The sequence below is a fragment of the Panthera tigris genome, chromosome B4 (genome assembly GCF_018350195.1).
Source record: "Panthera tigris isolate Pti1 chromosome B4, P.tigris_Pti1_mat1.1, whole genome shotgun sequence".
Lineage (NCBI taxonomy): Eukaryota > Metazoa > Chordata > Mammalia > Carnivora > Felidae > Panthera > Panthera tigris.
The window spans coordinates 116,774,680-116,793,189 of record NC_056666.1 but is presented as its reverse complement, the minus strand read 5'-3'; the positions used below and the strand labels follow the sequence as shown (position 1 = coordinate 116,793,189).

Genomic DNA, 18,510 nt, shown 5'->3' with positions numbered 1-18,510 from the left:
AATAGACAGCAACTTTCAATGCCACCTCTACAGGAGACCTCCCTTGGCCTCCTAATGTAACCTGCTATCTCAATTTCTTATTTTAGTTCTCTGTGTAACAACTTATCACTATCTGGGTATCATTCTGTAGTCTATTGTCTATCTCCCCCCAGAATGTCAGTTTCATGATCACTAAGCCCATTTCCATGCCCAATAAATATTTATGGCATAAGTAGGTAAAAATACAGAAGTTATCAAGTTTCTCACTATGAGTATCTACCAGCATCATCTATCTGGTAGTGCCATCAGTAACTATGCTACCAATAAAATACAATGTTGCATGTTATTTTTCCTATTTAACCTTCAGATACACGATGCAGTAACATTAATTGCTCTCACCTCTAGTTGTATGCCTTGGGGAAAAAAATAGAGAAATGAATTCCAAGGGGGACATTTTATTACTCAGCTAAAAGTTAAAAGGCAAGCTATGTAGGTCTAGGCAAAGTCATCTCACCTTTCTAAGCCTATGTTTCTTCACCTAAGAAGTGAGAAATGAGGACAAGATCTATCATTCTCACCTTAAGAGTCCATGCATCTGGAAAAACACCCCATGCTCAAAAGAGCATTTCTTTCCTTTTTATTTTAATTCCAGTATAATTAACACAGTGTTATATTAGTTCCAGGTGTATAGTATAGTAATTGAACAGTGCTATCCACTACTTAGTGCTCATCACAATTAAGTGTACTTTTAATCCCCTTCAAGAGCACTGGATTCTTAAAAGGGTACAGATACCCACCTTTCCCCTCCCTCAAGGTTTCTTCCAGCTCTGAAATTTCTGACTGAGAGTCAAAATTACTAACACATATAAAAATATCAGGAGCACATTATATCAGTGTTTCAGTACAGTTGCTATAATTCCCTTATGGACACCGTTCTAGGAACTGACTTTGGTCTAAACAGACTAGTAAGATTTAGAATCTCATTATCACCACTAATCAGGACAGTTTGCTAAGAGCTTTCCGAATAACTGTTAAAGAAAATAGATAAGAGTGGTGTCCATCAAAGATCAATATATTACAACTTTAATCATCAAAAACAAGTCAAATTACTAAGGACTCGGAACAAAACCTATGTTTTTAACTGACTTACCCTGATGATAGAAGATCTTTTTTTATGCTGATATATTATTAATGTAGCTAATGAACTTAAATAATTAATGAAAACTGTGTGCTTATCAGGAATCCTGTACCTTAAGACACAAGCAATGGGTGAAGTTTTTAAAATCTAAAATAAGAGCTGTTCAAATGTCTAGGTTATACAGTAGCCTATCGTATTCATTATAATACTATTAATAGCAAATTGCCTATTCTGATGAGATAAAATACAAAATCAAAGAAAATAAACATAAACTTAAAGTTCTGCTCTAAAAATTGTGTTAAAGTAAGTAGGACAGAATCTTATTTTCCCAAGTAGTAATGGTCTAATATCTCAAATGGCACGTGAGTAATAGGACTTGGGTCCTACAAAGCAAAGGTTATCAGCACACTAATATGTTACAAGAAATTACTAATAAACACTAAGGAACCACTGTTTGCAAAATATTCCTATAAGCAAATTAAATTAAAGCAGGTTCAAATTCTAAGAAATAACCTCACCTTTCATCCACCTGTATTCTGATGTCATTTCTTAACTGTAGGAAAGAGAACTAACTATAGCAACTGACATGGAATATTCACAAAATCCTTACAACTGTGTTACATTTGTGAATATCATCTGTTATTTTCATACTTTAACAATAACAACAACTACAACAACACAGTTCCCAAACTGTTCTGAGGCATAATGCACAGAAGGAGCGCAATATATACTGTGGTGGAAGAGGAATCTGAAATTGTTTCGATGTTGACATCCAATTCAACAAATGCTTGTTGACACCTTTGATAGTATCTAAAGATCCAAATATGACTAAGATGTTCTGCCTGCTCTTGAAGAACACAGTTTCCTTTTATCAACCAGGGATGCTCTCTGCCTCAATGTTACTTAACTGAGTTTGAATAGGCAGTGTGTCTCAAATTTCATGTCTACCCTAGCAGACATTCTCTGCCCCAGCCTCCAACATCTGTGGGCTGGAATTGATGCTTGGGTCAATCCCAAAAAAAGAATGGGTAGAAACCTAAAGTCCTTTTTAAATTAGATGAGCTCATATTCCATTGTTCTCCTTTATTTTTTCTAAGTGGACTACCTCACCTATTCCAGTGTATAAAATTATGACAATTCATAATGCTTTGTGGCTTGCTATGAAAATTTTGAAACTTAAATTAAGAACAAGCTACCACCTACTTGCACCTTTTTACTTAAACCTTTTTTTTTTTTTTTTTTTTTTTAAATAGCTTTCAGGAAGTGTGTGTGACTAACAATGAAGACACCATCATTATCCTGAATCAGAGGGATTAATCTATAAAACAAGAAACAATATGCAATGAGAACTTCACTTAAATGCACTGGGACCAATGCTCAGTTTGACAAAGCCATTCTGTTCTAGGAGAGCTTGGGGAGACTCAGGCAGGCCCCTCAGTACCATAGGGACAGAAGCTATAGTAGAAGCTACCTTCACATAGCGGTCATTAGCTGATGATCCTGAGCTCAACGTCAGTAAAGGACAGGGATACATCATTAGGACTCTTATGACCAAATCCACCTGGTAACCTAGCCAGGGGTGAGGCTTAAAAAAGGCAGCAATACCAAGGAATCTCCCACAGAGAGATGGAGAAAGCAAGTGACTAGTTGAAAAAAACCTAAGTCCTTGATTGCTCCCCTTGGATCCACTATTATTTTACCTAAAGATGTTTCAGTACCTATCTCCTCTTCAAGTGTTATTGTATTATTTTGAGCTTAGGTTAAGAATAGTACTTTTCAACACATTTATATTTAGTTGCAAGCACCATAAGAAGCAGTTACCACCCAAGTAGAATTAAGATTTTTAATAGAAGGTTAAAAAAAACAAAAACAAAAACACTTACCCCTTCACCAAGCTCTAAAAGTGGAACAGGTTTACATTTGCAACTTGAAACAACAATTTTGTCGCCACTGGAAGAGGCTGTCACTAGAAAGTTATCTAAATGAAGAGTTATGGAGCATCAAACAATCCGTGAGCATCTCTATCACTAGACTATTACTGCAAGAATTATTATGATAAAAGCAAGTGCACTAACCTAAGACAAGCAAGTGAATATAGCTTACACACCAGCTTTCAAAAATGGCTCAGGTTACTAATTACTACGACTAATTCTCTTTACTACTACCGCAGGGAAGAGCCATCCTCTCTGGCTTTGCTATTACTTGAAAGCTATTTTACCCAAGTGAAATACTACTCCATTTTCAAAGAATAGGCCAGAAGGTCTAATTTTATCCTTCAAGAATGAGATCATGATAAAAGCAACATCAGCAAATATCAATCAGCCTTTTCATCTATACACACCATTCAAGATAGTTATTTATTATTAACACAGTGCTTGGTACCAATTTAGTCTAGGAAGTAAACATCCACATTAGTCTCCTATTCGTCCACTAAAAATATAAAGCCTGATATATTCTTAGAACTGGAATTTTTATGATAGAATGTTTCAATCTTAAATATATTAACAATAAATATAACAGTAAGTACAGAAAATATAAATAAATGTGGTTAAAGAGCAACTATTTATTCCATGGAAGAGTTAAATTTTTAAATAACTAAACAATGTAAAATTAAATTTTAAGTAAATTTAACTTAATTTAAAATTATATTACCGTATTTTACAGAAATTATAAGCAAAAACAATCAGTAAACACAAAACAATGTAAATTAAGTATTTTTAAATTAAAATGATTAAATGCGATATACTCAAGAACAAGAGTCTAATTTTGAGAGTCATAACAAGTTAAAATATCAGAAGTTTAAATCTATGCTTTTTAACAAGCAAAGTCTTACCTGCATTATTTTTGGATGGCTTGCATAACATTTATTATTTCATGAATAGACCATGGATTATGATTTTATTACGATACATGATTCAAAAAAATATCATTCCTACCTAAATATTACAGCACTGAGAAAAACAAATCATTTCCCTTTCCTTGGCTTCATCCTCTACTTACTGCTACTTTTTCTCCTTAGAATACAGAAAAGGACTGAACAAAGATAATACGAAAAGGTAACATACTTACTCCTTTAATTTCTCTTGTAGCTTTTGAAGTCATGAGAAAGTGAGGGACATTACCTAAGAGGGCCAAAAAACCAATTTCCCTGGCACCTCACCCTTAATCCTGTTCTTGGAATCCATGCTAAGTGGACCCCAAGTAGCTGAGCCTGGGAAGTACCTGTTCTTTAGTCACTAACCTCCAGGGACAAGATCAAAGCCTCATTAGAAGTAAGACCATCGCGTCAGGCTCTGTGCTGACTGCTCAGAGCCTGGAGCCTGTTTCAGATTCTGTGTCTTCCTCTCTCTCTGACCCTCCCCCATTCATGCTCTGTCTCTTTCTGTCTCAAAAATAAATAAACGTTAAAAAAAAAAAAAAAAAAAAAAGAAGTAAGACCATATACAAAAGTTTCCTGTACATATCTACTTGTACAAGAAAACTATATAGAAATAAGACCAGGTTCCAAAAATCATCCCACACTACCTCACGATCACATCAGTTTTGTTGAGAACATTAAGTGGTTTATCAGCAGATGCTAACTAATAAAACTCCTTGGAATAAAAATAAACCCAAAATATTAAAACTTATCAAGAATTGCTATTTTTCTCTTAAACAGTAAATAATAGGGAAATTAAGCTCCACACATAATAAAAACCTAATAATAGAAGCAGCCTCACATATTTGTCACTCTCTTTAAAACATTCCTTCCTGCCCCCCCCCCCAATTACACATCTGGAGAGTCCTTCAAAAATGTACTCCCTTGGCCATGAGTTTGATTAATAGAGCACCAAAGTAATTTATGTTCCTACTTTAATACAAAATCAAGGAATGATAAAGAGGTAAATTTAATTTAATAAAAAAAATTCATCATTTTTGTTACATATTTGCAAGAATAATTCGGTTGGGCATGAAAACTTGTTTTTGTTCACAAATCAGTCATATTTTAAAGTTCTGATATTTTTACTTTTATCAGGAAACAGAACATTAATACTTTGGTATTGATAAGATCAGACACACATTAAAACTTTATTCGTTAAGAAATAGTCTATATGTAAGAGCTACACAAAAGAATGATAATTTCTAGCATACCAAGTTTACAGAACATGTTCATAGCACTTTGTTTAGAGCAGTGGTTCTACTGAGGGCTACCGGAATCTGGTGGGTAAAGGCCAGGAAGGCTTCTAAACATCCTACAATGCACACAACAGCCCCCCAAACAGAGAATTATCTAGCCCCCAATGTCAAAAGTGCAAGGTTGAAATGTTCTGATTTCTAAACTTCATTTCCTCGTGCATTTTATCCACATTTAGGAGCTTACTAAGACAAGGAGAGAGAAAATTAGAAACATAGAAAAACTGAGGAAAATTCAATGTAGACAATTTCTTTGAGAAATCAAGCTATTTTCACCATAGACAAGAAGAGAAATATAAGAGCATATCAGTAAGATGAGGATGTTGGAGAATTTTAATTTTTATTTTAAATTTAATTTTGCTTCTGTCTTTGAGTTGTCTTTAATTTGCAGACCAGATCCATAAATACCCAAATGTAGATGCAAAAACTCATTCCAAACCTTTCAGAAGTTTTCCCACCATTACCTACCTTATTCCATCTGGGTTCAATAACAAACTGTTGATAAGAAAACTAATTCTATGGCCTGGATCCAGTAGCATATATATGTACATACATTCATATGATGATATACTGTTAAACTACTATTTCGCTGTATCTATCTAGCTTTCATAGCTATGCAAAATATATTATTGGTCACATGCAAAAGGTTTCACTGATACTGGTTTTTTTAGCCTAACAAAAAGTGTTTTGTTTTTTTTTTAAAGGATACTATTGCTGCTCCAACACACTGAGCTGATTCCATGTGGTGATGTGTGTGGGTTGAATTTGTCCACCAATGTCATAGATGGAGCATCCCATATTTTAACATCATCTCCAGATGAGGCAAATCTGAGGTTTTCCTGCATGACTGCACCTACAAATAGTTTTAAAACACTATACTTAAAAAACAGTTAAGGATAGGTCAAAAAAAAAAGTTAAAATGAAGGATCTACTCTAAACCCAGTGGCTCCACTGTCCACTTTTGTTCCAGAGTGGGTGCTCACCACCAGGTAGCTGGAACGATACTTCTAAAATCATATTCTCTCGGTTGACCCTTCCAATGGTTCTCCACAGCAATTATAATGATCTCCAACCTCCTTGACATGCCTTATAGGACCTGGCCCTGGTGTAACACCCCTACTTCTCTTCCCCAGGGCTACCAAACTCCCTGGCCTTCTTTCTTGCCTCAGTCCTTCCATTTGCTGCCCCCTCCACTTGGAACGCTCTTTCCCCAGATTTCCCAGGGTCATCTCCTTCACCTCACTCTAGTCTCAGCTCAAATGTCTCCTCAGAAAGGCCTTCCTGGCCACCATGGCTGAAGCAGCCCCACACCAGTTGCCCATTATGCAGTTTCATGTTTTTCATGACATTTTCTATTTGCAACTCTTGTTCTCACAATAATGTTGGCGTCTCCTGACTTGAACAAAGATCCTGAAAATGGATTTTGTCTTGTTTACTATCAGTCTTGAAATGTTCCTGGCACACCATGTGTACTCAATAAATAACTGCTGGATAGAACTTCCTAAATTGAGGTGCTTGGATGGCTCAATCGGTTAAGCACCCTACTCTTGATTTCGGCTGAGGTCATAATCTCATAGTCTTGACACTGGATCCCAAGGCGGGCTCTGTGCTGGGCATGGAACCTGCTTAAGACTGTCTCACTCCAGGGGCGCCTGGGTGGCTCAGTTGGTTAAGCATCAGACTTCGGCTCAGGTCACGATCTCGCAGTTTGTGACTCTGAGTCCCGCATCGGGCTCTGTGCTGACAGCTCAGAGCCTGGAGCCTGCTTAGATCCTGTGTCTCCCTCTCTCTGCACCTCCCCCACTCACACTCTGTCTCTCTCAAAAATAAATAAACATTAGAAAACATTTAAGTCTGTTTAAAGACTAGGTTTATCAAAGATTCTCGCTCCCTTTCTGCCCCTCCCCTGTGCATACATGTGTACACTTTTTGTCTCTCTTTCTCAAAAAAAAAAAACAAAAAAAAAAACCTCCCTAAATCTTTTTAAAATGTGTAATAAAATGTAGCATTCCTGCCATTTCAAAATCCAGAGACTTCAGTTTTTCCAAATAACTCCAGAATTAGCAAATACAGCCAAAAGAGATGCCTGTCACTAAGTCCCTAAACCAATACTTGGTCTACAATGCCCCCACTCATATTATTTATTCACAGTATGTAATTCAAATACATAATTCTGACAAAGTGATCTCACAAACCAAGGCAGTCTAAAAGACAAAAGGCAAGGGAGCTGCTTTAGGCAGATACTTTAAGAACAAGTAGTAATGCATAATGAGTCAGAAAAAAATCCTCAAAAATACATGCATGGAAGAACAGGGAAAGGAAGGGGGCCTAGAGATATACCCTCTACACCTTCCTGGTGTGGACGGTATAAGAGTACAGCACTGTATTAGTGATATCACAGACAGGGTCCCAAGTCTCCAACAAAGCATCCCATCTATGTCCAGTATACCCTATTTCAAAGGCTAAGTTAAAGGTATAATAAATTACAGGGCCCTTTGATTCTCAAGAGAAAAAAAAAAATGTGTTTATAAAAAGACTAAAACTTTAGTTAACTAGAAAAGTCACTTATGCGGTTCATTATGCTTCATTCATCGGATAAATACAGCGTTACTAAAATTAAAATCCTTTAGTCATCTGTTGAAATGTAGACATGCAGTGTTTGGATTTGGCACCTTGACATGTGGTAACATGTTGGTTCCCTACTCAAGGTACAATTAAGTGCTGGAAAGGCAATCTCTTAAACCCAGCAAACACAACTGGAAAATGCCTTTACTATAAGCTTACACTGTTCCTGTTGAGCAGTGTGATGTAGTGTGGAAAGATCACTCAAGCCAGGGTTCAGAAAAAGTGGGTTCAAAGGATCTGTCCCAAAGCTACGTGACAGTGACTCTGGCAGAGTCACTTAATGTCTGTTTCCTTCTCTTCAAGTGCAGCGGGGAAGGGGACCATCTGCCCACCCACCTCAAGTCTGCTGAGAACTGAGCACTTTTAAGGGAGAGGCATTTACATCAGCCTCCCAAAGAGGGTCCCATCAAAGCGAGCTGTCAAGACACAAGGCGGTAATTCAGGGAGAGCGGCTACATGGAAAAAAAAATCCACTACAACAAATAAAAGTTCTTCAACTTTCATTCACCCAAAGTGCATTCTACTTGCAGGAGAACTTGCTCAACTGGGGTTACCTTATAAAATGCATTCGAGTCGTACTGGAGAGGTTTACAAAAGCGGGGAGACGGCCGGTGGAGAAGCGGCAAACTTTTCGGGGGCAACACACCCCTCAGAGCCGCCACCAACCTACCCCAGCAGACCGGGTCACCTCTCGGGTCGAGCCGGAGACGGTCGCGGACGGAGGTGCGCGACCCCGGCCCGCGGCTCCCAGGCACTTCCGCGCCAAACCCGCTGCCGCGCCCCTGCCCGACAACTGTCCGAAGCACCGGACCGGCCCGGGCGCGCGCAGCCCGGGGACCTCCGACCCGCCCGCGGGGTGGCAGGAGGGCGGGCGGGGTTCGGGAGTGTGCAGGGACGCGGCGGGGAGACACCCGCTGACCCCGGGCCCTACGGAACCTCACCTCTCAGCCGCGGTACACCGGGGGCCACGGCGCGGCCCGCTCCGGCGCTGGGCTTCCGGCTCCCGCCCGGACTGTTAAACTTCGGCGGCCGGAAGTCCCGCCCTGAAGTGGCGTCATGAGGAGAGGCTCTGCCAGAAGGGGTGGCTAGGGTTGGCGGGGCAGGGCCTGGGGCGGCGCTGGGCCGCGTCTCCGGGTAGCTACCCCCAGGGGCAGGGCGGGAGCTGCGGGTGTGGGCGGCTCCCTCCACACCCCAGCAACGATGGCGCTCTGCACCTTTGTGGTTCGTTTGTTCGCTGGCTGCCCGCTGTGTGCCAGGCACTAGGCTAGACTCGGTGCGCGGTGATGAGTTTAGCCTGGAAGTCATGGGTACGGTGAACACTTCTTCCTGGCCGCGTGGAGCTTACAGTTCGCCGTAGGAGGCGGACCTTAATACATAATCACATACCTAAAAGTGGAACTGTGACAGTTGCTTCAAAGGAAAGCTAGCAGATGAACCAAAGATGTACTAAAGGGAAATGAACATGGATATGGGTTTTGGAAAGGCTTCCTTGAAGAGGAACCCATGAAGAGCAGATAATACCCCATGCAATTTACAAACCAGAAGGCATACTCAGAAAAGCTAAGAAATAACCAAAAGTCTAAGTGTCTGAGCTATCAGACTTCAAAACCCATGATCTTTCTTCCTAATCATTGATCTTGCTTCTTAATCGCGCTGCAGGGTCATGAAATCAAACAACATCTGGTTGGGAATTCTTTTGAAAGGGATGTTTCTCAGCATGGAAAAAAGAGGGTCTGAACTGAGTTTTCAATACCAAAGCTTTTTTTTTTTTAGCTCTGCTGACAATTTTTCTTAGCATACTTATAATACGTATAGGGCATTTCTTCTGCAAACAGTATTTTTATACCTTCATCGCAAGTGTGCGATAGAACTAGGATTGGGTTTCTGAACTAGGTACATAAGCCCCAGTTGTTTGTACCCATGTTGCAAATAACTTGGAAACTCTGAGTGCAATTTTTCGGAGCAGAAATTGAAGTCCTAACCAAGATGTAAAGATTGATGGTGAGCCTCAAACGGAGAAAGATAGCAAGCAGCAGCTGCCTTCACTGTATAGTTTACAGTTCTTGAGTTTATTAAATTCAATTTTGGCATGTATAGTCAAATGCCAAATGTCAAAGTTTTGGCATTTTCCTGCCAAAAAGTTGGAAAATGAGAAAATAGAGTAATGGACTAGGGACAGGGAGAATTGAGGCAAATGGGAAGGAAAAGACAATTAACACAATCTCTGAAAAGTTGAAGCCAGAAGGAAAATTGAGACTATCTGACACAAAATATAATACATGTCATATAATACAAATGTATAATATAACATACATGACAATAGATATTTATTGAATGCATACTTTACTAAACATGTATGCATGTATAGGTATAATGTGTGTATGTGTACTATACATATAATTTCATCCTTCTAAAAACATATACTATTATACGTATACATATGAAGAAACAGAGGTTAAGTAACTTGCCCAAGGTCACACAGTTAAGAAATTGTATGAACAGGAGTTAAACCCATAACCATAAGTCTATAAAGACTGTGCTATATAGTCAATATGTCGTATAGTCAAGAGCTAAAAGACAGCATGAAGAGCCAAATGTTAACCTCCACTGCCCCTCCTTGCTGGTGCCACAGCCTCATCAAAACATACATGTTCTTGAGACGGTTCTGTCACTCTTGTGTCCTACCCTTGTGTCTACATGCATAGTTACCTCAGATCTGTAAAGTTTAAGCAATAGAAGCCAAATGTTAAAAACCTCCCTAATATATGCATTATATAAACATTTGTACCTTTCCAAAAGTAGATATCATGAAATATTTCTAGATATGACAAGGGATATTTCTAGACACAAAGAGATACATCGTAACAATAAAAGTGTCAAGAAAACCAGAATCTATATGCATTAAAAATATATGTGAGACTAATTACAGAAACTCAAAGTATATGAAGAATAAATGTCACAGCTAAAAAGGGAAAACAGGCATATCCAGAATCATTGTTGGAGATTTTGACAGAATTCTTTCAGTAATTGATAGAATATCCAAATAAGAAAAACAATAAGTAAAGATGTGGAAGATCTGAATACTATTAACTATTTCTTCTATATTGCAAAAAGAAAGAAAGAAGAAAAGAAAGAAAGGGAAAGAGAAGAAAGAGAAAGGTTCGAAGTCAATAATCTATGCATTCTCTTTAGGAACCTAGAAAAAGAAGAGCAAATTACACAAAGTAAAGATTAGAATGGTAAACAATGAAATTGAAAATGAACAGTAGAAAAATTCAGTGAAATCAGAAATCAGAAGAAAGAGAAAACGTAAATTACCAATCTGGGAGTTGAAAGAGAGGCCACCAATACAGAAACAAAAGATAGTTCAAAGGATAGTAAGGGGATAATATGAACAAGTTTATAATAAATAAATTTGATAACTTTAAACAAAGTGGACAACCATCTTGGAAGACAAATATTAAAACAGACACAAGAAGAAATAATATGATTAGTCCTAAATGTACTACAGAATTTGCATTCATAATTAAGGAAACACTTCCACAAGGAAAATCCCAGGATCAAATGGCTTCATTGTTGAATTCTATCAAACACATAAGGTAGAAATAATACCAATCTAAATCAAACTTTTTCTGAAAACAGAAGAAGAGGGAATATTTCCTAAACTTGTTTTTTAAGGATAGTATTACTCTGACACTAAAACTTAAGACATTATAAGAAATAACTATAGACTCATATCCCTCATATATACAACAATTATACATGTATGCAAATTAAATATATTTGCAAATCAATTCCAGTAACATTTAGAAAGGATTATACATCATGGCCAAGTGATGTTTATTCCAGAAATGCAAAGTTAGTTTAACATCCGCAAATCAGTTAATATAATTCACCATATTAACAAAATAAAGAATACCCATATAATCATGTCAATAGGTGAAGCAAAAGGATTTGAAAAAAATCAGCTTTTATTCATGATTAACAACAAGTCTCAGCAAACTAGGAAAATAAAAGGAAAGGAAACAACTCAACCGGGTCAAGAACATCTATGAAGAACCAATAGATAGCATCATACTTAATGGTTAAAGACTGAATATCTTTCTCCTAAGATCAGGAACAAGGCAAGGATGTCCAGTCTCACAACTACTATTCAAATTCTTCTGGAGGCCCTAGCTTATCCAACAAGAAAAAGAAAAGAAAATCTGGATGTCTTCTTTGGAGAAGTGTCTATTCATGTCTTTTGCCCATTTCTTCACTGGATTATTTCTTTTTTGGGTGTTGAGTTCTTTACAGATTTTGGATACTAACCCTTTATCTGATATATTATATGTATTATATGACATGTATTATTACTTACTGTCTTCTGCTGGTTTGGGGTTTTATTTGCTGTTCTTTTTCCAGCTCCTTAAGGCGTAAGTTTAGGTTGTATATCTGATATCTTTCTTCCTCTTTAGAAGGCCTGGATTGCTATATACTTTCCTCTTATGACCACCTTTGCTGCGTCCCAGAGGTTTGGGGTTGTGGTGTTATCATTTTCATTGACTTCCATATACTTTTTAATTTCCTCTTTAACTACTTGGTTAGCCCATTCATTCTTTAGTAGGATGTTCTTCAGTCTCCAAGTATTTGTTACCTTTCCAAATTTTTTCTTGTGGTTGATTTCAAGTTTCATAGCGTTGTGGTCTGAAAATATGCACGTCTGTATCTTTTTGTATTTACTAAGGGCTGATTTATGTCCCAGTATATGGTCTATTCTGGAGAACATTCCATGTGCACTGGAGAAGAATGTATATTCTGCTCCTTTAGGATTAAATGTTCTGAATATATCTGTTAAGTCCATCTGGACCAGTGTGTCATTCAAAGCCATTGTTTACTTGTTGATTTTTCGCTTAGATGATCTGTCCATTGCTGTGAGTGGGGTGTTGAAGTTTCCTACTATTATAGTATTACTATTGATGAGTTTCTTTATGGTTGTGATTAATTGATTTATATATTTGGGTGCTGCCACATTTGGCACATAAATGTTTACAGTTGTTAGGTTTTCTTGGTGGATAGACACTTATCCAAAGAAGACATCCAGATGGCCAACCAACACATGAAAAAATGCTCAATGTCACTCATCATCAGGGAAATACAAATCAAAACCACAATGAGATACCACCTTACACCTGTCAGAATGGCTAACATTAACAAGTCAGGCAACAGCAGATGTTGGCAAGGATGTGGAGAAAGAGGATCTCTTTGCATTGTTGGTGGGAATGCAAGCTGGTGCAGCCCCTCTGGAAAACAGTATGGAGGTTCCTAAAAAACCTAAAAATAGAACTACCCTGCAACCCAGCAATTGCACTACTAGGCATTTATCCAAGGGATACAGGTGTGCTGTTTCGAAGGGACACATGCACCCCCCGATGTGTATAGCAGCACTATCAATTATTATTGATATATTATTACATATTGATTATTATTATTCCAAAGTATGGAAAGAGCCCAAATGTCCATGGATGGATGAACGGATAAAGAAGATGTGGTTTATATATAAAATGGAATATTACTCGGCAATCAATATTTCTTGTCATTTGCAACTACGTGGATGGAACTGGAGAGTATCATGCTAAGCGAAATTAGTCAGAGAAAGACAAATATCATATGACTTCATTCATATGAGGACTTTAAGAGACAAAACAGATGAACATAAGGGAAGGGAAACAAAAATAATATAAAAACAGGGAGGGGGACAAAACAGAAGAGACTCATAAATATGGAGAACAAACTGAGGGTTACTGGAGGGGTTGTGGGAGGGGGGATGGGCTAAATGGGTAAGGGGCATTAAGGAATCTACTCCTGAAATTATTGTTTCACTGTATGCTAACTAATTTGGATGTAAATTTTAAAAAATAAAAAATAAAATTTTAAAAAAGAGAAAAGAAAAGAAATAAAGAAAGAAAAGCATACAGAATGGACAGGAAGAAGCAAACTCTATTTACAGACAACATGATTGTGTACTAGAAAATCATAAGAAATACATAAAAAATCTCCTAGAACCAATAAGTAAATTTAGCAAGGCCTGTGTAAAATCAATATACAAAAATACAGTAGCATTTCTAAATACTAGCAATAAACAATTGGACAATGAAATAAGAAGTATAATTCCATTTCCAATGGCTTGGCATCCAAAATCATAAATACTTAAATTTAATTTAATAAAACACTAAATTAATAAAATACATTCAATAACTACATATTAAAAACTATAAAACATTACTGAGAGAAGTTAAAGACTTAAATAGAGAGCCATATGACATTAATGAGGTGAATATTGCTAGAATGTCAATTTTTTAAAAAGATAAATTCAAAGGACCTATACCTGCTATCAATCTAGATTTAATACAAATTAATTCATAATGACAGAAAGCAGTGTACCACTTGCCTGGGTAGAGGAAGGGATGGAGTATAAAGGAGTCAAAGACGTAATTGGTGGTAATGGAAATGTTCTTTACCTTGATTTTTGTAGTGGTTTCAGTACATCTGTCAAAGTTCATAAAAGGGTTTATTTTAAATTATGCAATTTACTGTTTGTATATTATACCTCAATAAGTTTTATTTTAAAAAATTTCAGGAACAGGCACCAGGGTGGATCAGTCCGTTAAGCGTCTGACTTCAGCTCGGGTCATGATCTCACAGTTCCTGGGTTCGAGCCCTTCATTGGGCTCTAGGCTGACAGCTCAGTGCCTGAAGTCTGCTTCAGATTCTGTGTCTCCCTCTTCCTCTGTCCCTCACCCACTCACACTCTGTCTCTCTTTATCTCTCAAAAATAAAAACAAACATTAAAATAAACTTTTTTAATAATAAAACAATTTCAGGAACTAAGAGCTCCTGATCCTTAAGAAATAAAGTGATGTCCTTGGCTTATAATAGAAAAAACAAAATTAATTATTTTTTTTAAAGAGATACCAAAATATGTGTCAGATTTCAGAATATTGGCTTGGGATTGATTTTAAACATTACCAAAAATGAAAAGAGAAAAGTTACTACACAAGTTTCAAGGATTTGAATGACTTCCATGTTCTTAATAGTAATACTGGAATTGATCAGACAATGGAACAATTCCTTTATATATATTTTTAAATATTTATTTTAGAGAGAGAGAGAGTGAGCAGGGGAGGGGCAGAGAGAGAGAGGGAGACAGAGAATGTGCAGCAAGGTCTGCACTGACAGCAGGGAGCCCTATGGGGGGCTCGAACTCATGAGATCATGACCCGAGCCAAAGTCGGTTGCTTAACTGACTGAGCCACACAGGCGCCCCATAATTCCATTATATTTTTGAGCAAAAATGATTATTAACCAAAAATATTACCATATTACCACTCAATTATGAGAGAAGAATACAAACATTTTCAGTAATATAACGTCTCAACAAATTTACCTCTTGTGCACCCTATAAGGAAGCTACTTGAGGGGGTGCTCCACCAAAACAAGGAGCAAATGGAGAACGAGGAAGCCTGGGCACCCACACTGAGAAAGGTAAGGGATCCCCACTATGCCACTGAAGGAAAATTCCAGAATAACAGCCATGCACTGGGCTTAAAGAGCCATCAGCCCAGACAGCAGGTCAAAAGTCTCCAGGAGTGCTATTGTCAAAAATAAACACACACACACACACACACACACACACACACATTCATATCTGACATGCTTAATTGTGTTAAGAAGAGATTTACAGAACTGGGAGAGAGGAGGTAAAGGGCTTAATTCATGACTGAATACATAAAAAACTAGAAGACCAACCAACGAGCCACACAATAAGAGAAAACTAACACTAGGGAAACAAAACGTTGGGCAAGAAAGAAAAAAATGGAAATAGCAACCATAATATGCCATATAACTCTGTGATGAGTATTATTAATGCAATTGTACAAAGTGAACATGGAATGTTAATTTAACCAAAATCATGACACAGCTATCTTGAGTTGATAGGGAGATGGGAAGTATGCATTTGTGTGTAGTTAGGTCTCGTGATAACTGGTTCCTTGTCTTCCATGGTGGAAAGTTAACAGGTCAATCTTAAACTGAAAAAAAAAAAAATATCACGAATTAGCTTAGTCAGAGAGATGGAGATGAAAACCAAAAGACATAGCAAAGAAGTTGAAAGTTGCCTTAGGGACAGTGATAAGTGGGTGATTGATGATGGATGGGACAAGGGACTGCTTTTTTGTTTGTTTTAGCCTTCTGGTTTTATGTTCCTCTTTTCAACTTATTCCAATATGTCTGATTTTCTTAACTAAATTTAAAAAGAAAAAAATTTAAGTGCAGTATATTGACCCATATTTTAAGGCATCAAGATTTAGGAAGGACAGAGCAACTAGACAATATGTTTTTATAAGTGGTTTCCAGGGATATGCCAAAAAGCCATATTGTTTGTTATTATTATACTGTCAATGCACATTTGTGGGTCCTCCAAGTTCCCAGAAAATTGTGCCAGTTAGCTCACACACTAAGATGAACAACATCCCTACCTTGGAGAAGTTCAGATTATACCAAGGTGACAAATACTAGTGATACAAAGTAATATATGCTATAATATATGATATATAATATGTAACATATATAATATATAATATATAACATGTAACATATCATATATAATATATATTATTATACATATTAGACAGGGGAGTCTTGGTGGAAGAAGGAATTAATACTGCCTAAAGAGCTAGGATTGGTTTCAGAAGGAAATAAGATGATATATACTCAAAAATTGAAGATTTTCAGGTACTGGTAGGTCCTGTTATGTGGAGATCTACATCCCTTCCCTCACCCTCCCTTCCCCACAACTGCCACCACACATTCCTTTGGGACCCTGCTGCCCCACATGGTTCTTCTTCCTCTTCTTCTTCTTCTTCTTCTAAATTTTTTAATGTTTATTTATTAAAAAAAAGTTTTTAAGTTTATTTATTCTTGAGAGATAGAGAGAGACAGAGCATGAGCAGGAGAGGGGCAGAAAGAGAGGGAGACACAGAATCAGAAGCAGGCTCCAGGCTCTGAGCTGTGAGCACAGAGCCCAATGCGGGGCTCCAACCCACGAATCACGAGATCATGACCTGAGCCGAAGCCGGACGCTTAACTGACCGAGCCACCCAGGCACCCCAATTTTTTAACGTTTGTTTATTTTTGAAAGAGGGAGAGACACAGTGTGAGCAGGGGAGGAGCAAAGAGAGAGGGAGACACAGAATCCGAAGCAGGCTGCAGGCTGCCCACAGTGAGCACAGAGCCCAACGCGGGGCTCAAACTCAAAACCTGGAGATCATGATCTGAACCAAGTCAGAAGCTTACCCAACTGACCACCCAGGAGCCCTCCGTGTGACTTTTCTTTGCACACTCTTCCCTGGGACTTTCCTGTGGCTCCTCCTGGCACTTTAATCAGGTTTGTACTCAAATGTCCACTCACCACTTCAAAGATGCTTTTCTTTGGACTCACTTATCTAAAATATCCCCACATCTCATCATGCTCTGTCTTCTTACCCAAATTTGTTTTCAAAGCACATACCTACCTGACATTTTACAGTATATACATTAATTTACTTTGGGTTGTTTAGTATCTTTACTGGAATGAACAAGCCACAGGAATAGGAATTTTGACCCCTTTTTTCTCGCTACTGTATTCCCAGTGCTTAGAACATGGCCTGGCATATGGTAGACCCTCAGGAGTTGTTTGTTGAATGTGCAAATGGATAAAAAGTGAATATCTCCAGTCTAAATCTCTCACCTGAGTGCAGACCATATCCTCAACTGCCTACTGTCTCTACCAAATCGTACAACTGGCTCTCTGCCAAACCATTTTCTCTTCCAATGCTCTTCATAGCATCCCGGACATTTGCTAGTCAATATTGACTTTCCCCTGTTCCTTCCCTCCTTTCCACAAACATCCAAATGGTCATCACTGAACCCAGTTTGTTCTGTTGATGAATAACTCTCAAATCTGTCCAGTTCTCCCCATCCCCGCTGCTATTATCTTGATTTAAAGCATCCTTGACTCTTGCCTGGGTTGTTGAGTTTCCTCCTAATTTGTTTTCCTGGCTCCAGGCTTTTATCTCTCCAACTATCCTCCAAATTCCTACCACATTGTTTTACATAAAATGCAAATCTGATCACATGACTGCCCTGCTTAAAACCGAGGTTCTTAGAATAAAATCCAAACTCTTTTGCATGGCCCCCTAGGCCCTTCACCACTGCCTCGGGCTGACGTCCCCAACTTTTCTCTGGCCACCTGTTCAGCCTTACTAACCAGATATACCCTGTAGCAACTTGTGTAGCCTTTGTCCTCGCTGCTGCCTCTGTTTAGAACGTGCCTTCAGTCTCTCTTCAGTCTGGTCAGATGCCAGAGACTACAAAACTGTCCTCCCTGCTGGGGACATAATTGACATATTCTGGACAAGATGAAGAGAGCCTGGACACAAGCAGAGGCAACAGGGATGGAAATAAAGGAGTCAGAATCAAGAGACTTTTGTTTAAAAAAAAAAGATATTTTATGAGCAAATGCAATTGAGCACTGTATGTTTTCTGAAGGATGGGTCTGGTGTTTTAAATTTAGACAA

The 18,510-nt window shown here is 38.0% G+C and overlaps 1 protein-coding gene across 4 annotated transcripts in view; it reads right to left on the bottom strand.

Moving 5' to 3' along the window:
* The window catches only part of NEDD1 (NEDD1 gamma-tubulin ring complex targeting factor), a 47,449-nt gene extending 38,393 nt beyond the window's left edge, over nt 1-9,056 (bottom strand). Inside the window, exons 1-3 of one of the 4 annotated variants that reach the window (XM_042992959.1) lie at nt 8,857-9,056; nt 6,000-6,143; nt 3,001-3,095 (exon numbers count right to left, since the gene is read on the bottom strand). In XM_042992959.1, coding sequence (XP_042848893.1) covers nt 3,001-3,095; nt 6,000-6,135 — 231 coding nt within the window. In that variant the 5' untranslated portion in view covers nt 6,136-6,143; nt 8,857-9,056. Of the gene's footprint in view, nt 1-1,635; nt 1,671-3,000; nt 3,096-5,999; nt 6,144-8,469; nt 8,666-8,856 lie in introns of those variants that run through there. The other 3 variants (XM_042992957.1, XM_007085646.3, XM_042992958.1) reach the window with 3 other exon arrangements.
* Nucleotides 9,057-18,510: the final 9,454 nt, after the last annotated feature.